This window comes from Antrostomus carolinensis, unplaced genomic scaffold (genome assembly GCF_000700745.2).
Source record: "Antrostomus carolinensis isolate BGI_N321 unplaced genomic scaffold, ASM70074v2 scaffold27528, whole genome shotgun sequence".
Taxonomy (NCBI): Eukaryota; Metazoa; Chordata; class Aves; order Caprimulgiformes; family Caprimulgidae; genus Antrostomus; species Antrostomus carolinensis.
Window position 1 is genome coordinate 20,129 of NW_010331369.1, and position 1,363 is coordinate 21,491.

At 65.8% G+C, this 1,363-nt stretch overlaps 1 protein-coding gene across 1 annotated transcript in view; it reads right to left on the minus strand.

Annotated features, from left to right (window-relative positions):
- The window catches only part of ABCA2 (ATP binding cassette subfamily A member 2), a gene marked incomplete at its 3' end in the record, with an annotated part of 22,337 nt that overhangs the window by 20,121 nt on the left and 853 nt on the right, over positions 1-1,363 (minus strand). The window contains 4 exon segments of the mRNA XM_029086277.1: positions 2-75; positions 181-366; positions 809-913; positions 1,235-1,358. Of these exon segments, the coding sequence (XP_028942110.1) occupies positions 2-75; positions 181-366; positions 809-913; positions 1,235-1,358 (489 nt within the window).

Consider the following 1,363-nt stretch of genomic DNA (forward strand, 5'->3'; position numbering starts at 1 on the left):
CAGGAGTTGACGCAGCCCCCCCGGGCTCTGCTCACACGTCAGCTGCTCCAGCACCGGCCCGGTGAAGAGGACACCCTACGGGGCACAGAGCTGTGGGGACACAGCCTGGGGTGCAGGGGCACAACTACAGTGCCCGCCCTGGTCGCCCGCACACCCCGGTTCGCCCCGCGAGACGCTCACCTCCATCTCGGTGACAAAGGCCTGGGGGCTGCCGGAGGTGGTGGGTGCTGGGGCGGTGCTGGCAAGGCCCAGGGCCTGGGAGAGCAGGTGGAGCAGCGCTGGCCGGTGTGGGGCTGCCGCAGGGTCCCGCAGCGCCCTGTGGACCAGCCCTTCCCGCAGGCTCCTCCAGCTGCTGGGGAGGCTCTTCTGCAAGGTGGTGCGGGGGCTCCCCATGGTGCCTCCCCCCACGTTCCCTCAAGCACACGTGAACAGCCCCACAGCACCCAGATCCATGGTCTCCATGAGGAGGGGAACAAAAGGGGATGTGCAGATGAGGGGAGCACGGGTGCCCTGCACTCAACCATCTCCCCCACTCCCTCCACAGCCACCGGCCAGGCAGTGCCATCACCCACCGCAACGGGAAACCGAGGCACAGGCACTGGTGTGCCTCAGAGCACTGGGAGAACCCGTGCCCGCACTGGGACAGAACTCAGCCATCCCTGCTGCTGCTCTGGGAAGCTGACAATGTCCTGTCACATCCCCTCTGCCAGGATGGGCAACCCCAGATCTCCCTGTGGTGGCACATGGAGGGGACATGGAGGACGAGCTCTGCCCCACCATGTCCCCTGCATGAGGCATCACTCCTCACCTCCAGCTGCGTCATCTTCTCACTGGGGCCAAACCCATCCCACAGGTCTTGCTCATGGGTCTCATCAGGTACCAAAGGAAAGGAACCAAAAAACAGGCGGTACACCTGCAGCAAGTACGGGAGTGGGGCTGCCGAGCGCGCCGGGAGCAGGGGCACCCGTTCACCCAGCAATGCCACGGGGTGGACAGGGTGGCAGGGCAGGAAGAGTCCTGGCTGGGTGCCTGCTGAGCTCCACCCTGCAGGGCTGGTGGTCAGGGCTGACTCCGGGTCAGGATGTGCCCACTCACTGGGGCAACGTGGAGCCCTGCAAAGCCTGGCCCTGTAGCGCTGTGTAGTCACCCACCTGCACAGGTTGTCACCCACCTCCTGAGGATCACCACCCACCTCCTGAGGATCACCACCCACCTCCCACAGGTCATCACCCACCTCCCGCAGATCAACGCTGGAGCCCAGGAGCAGCTCGGCCGTGCTGTTGGGCAGGGACAGGTTCTGTGTCAGGAAGCGGTGCAGCTCACCCCGGTCCTTGGCTGCCCACGCCAGCGTGAAGCCAGATCC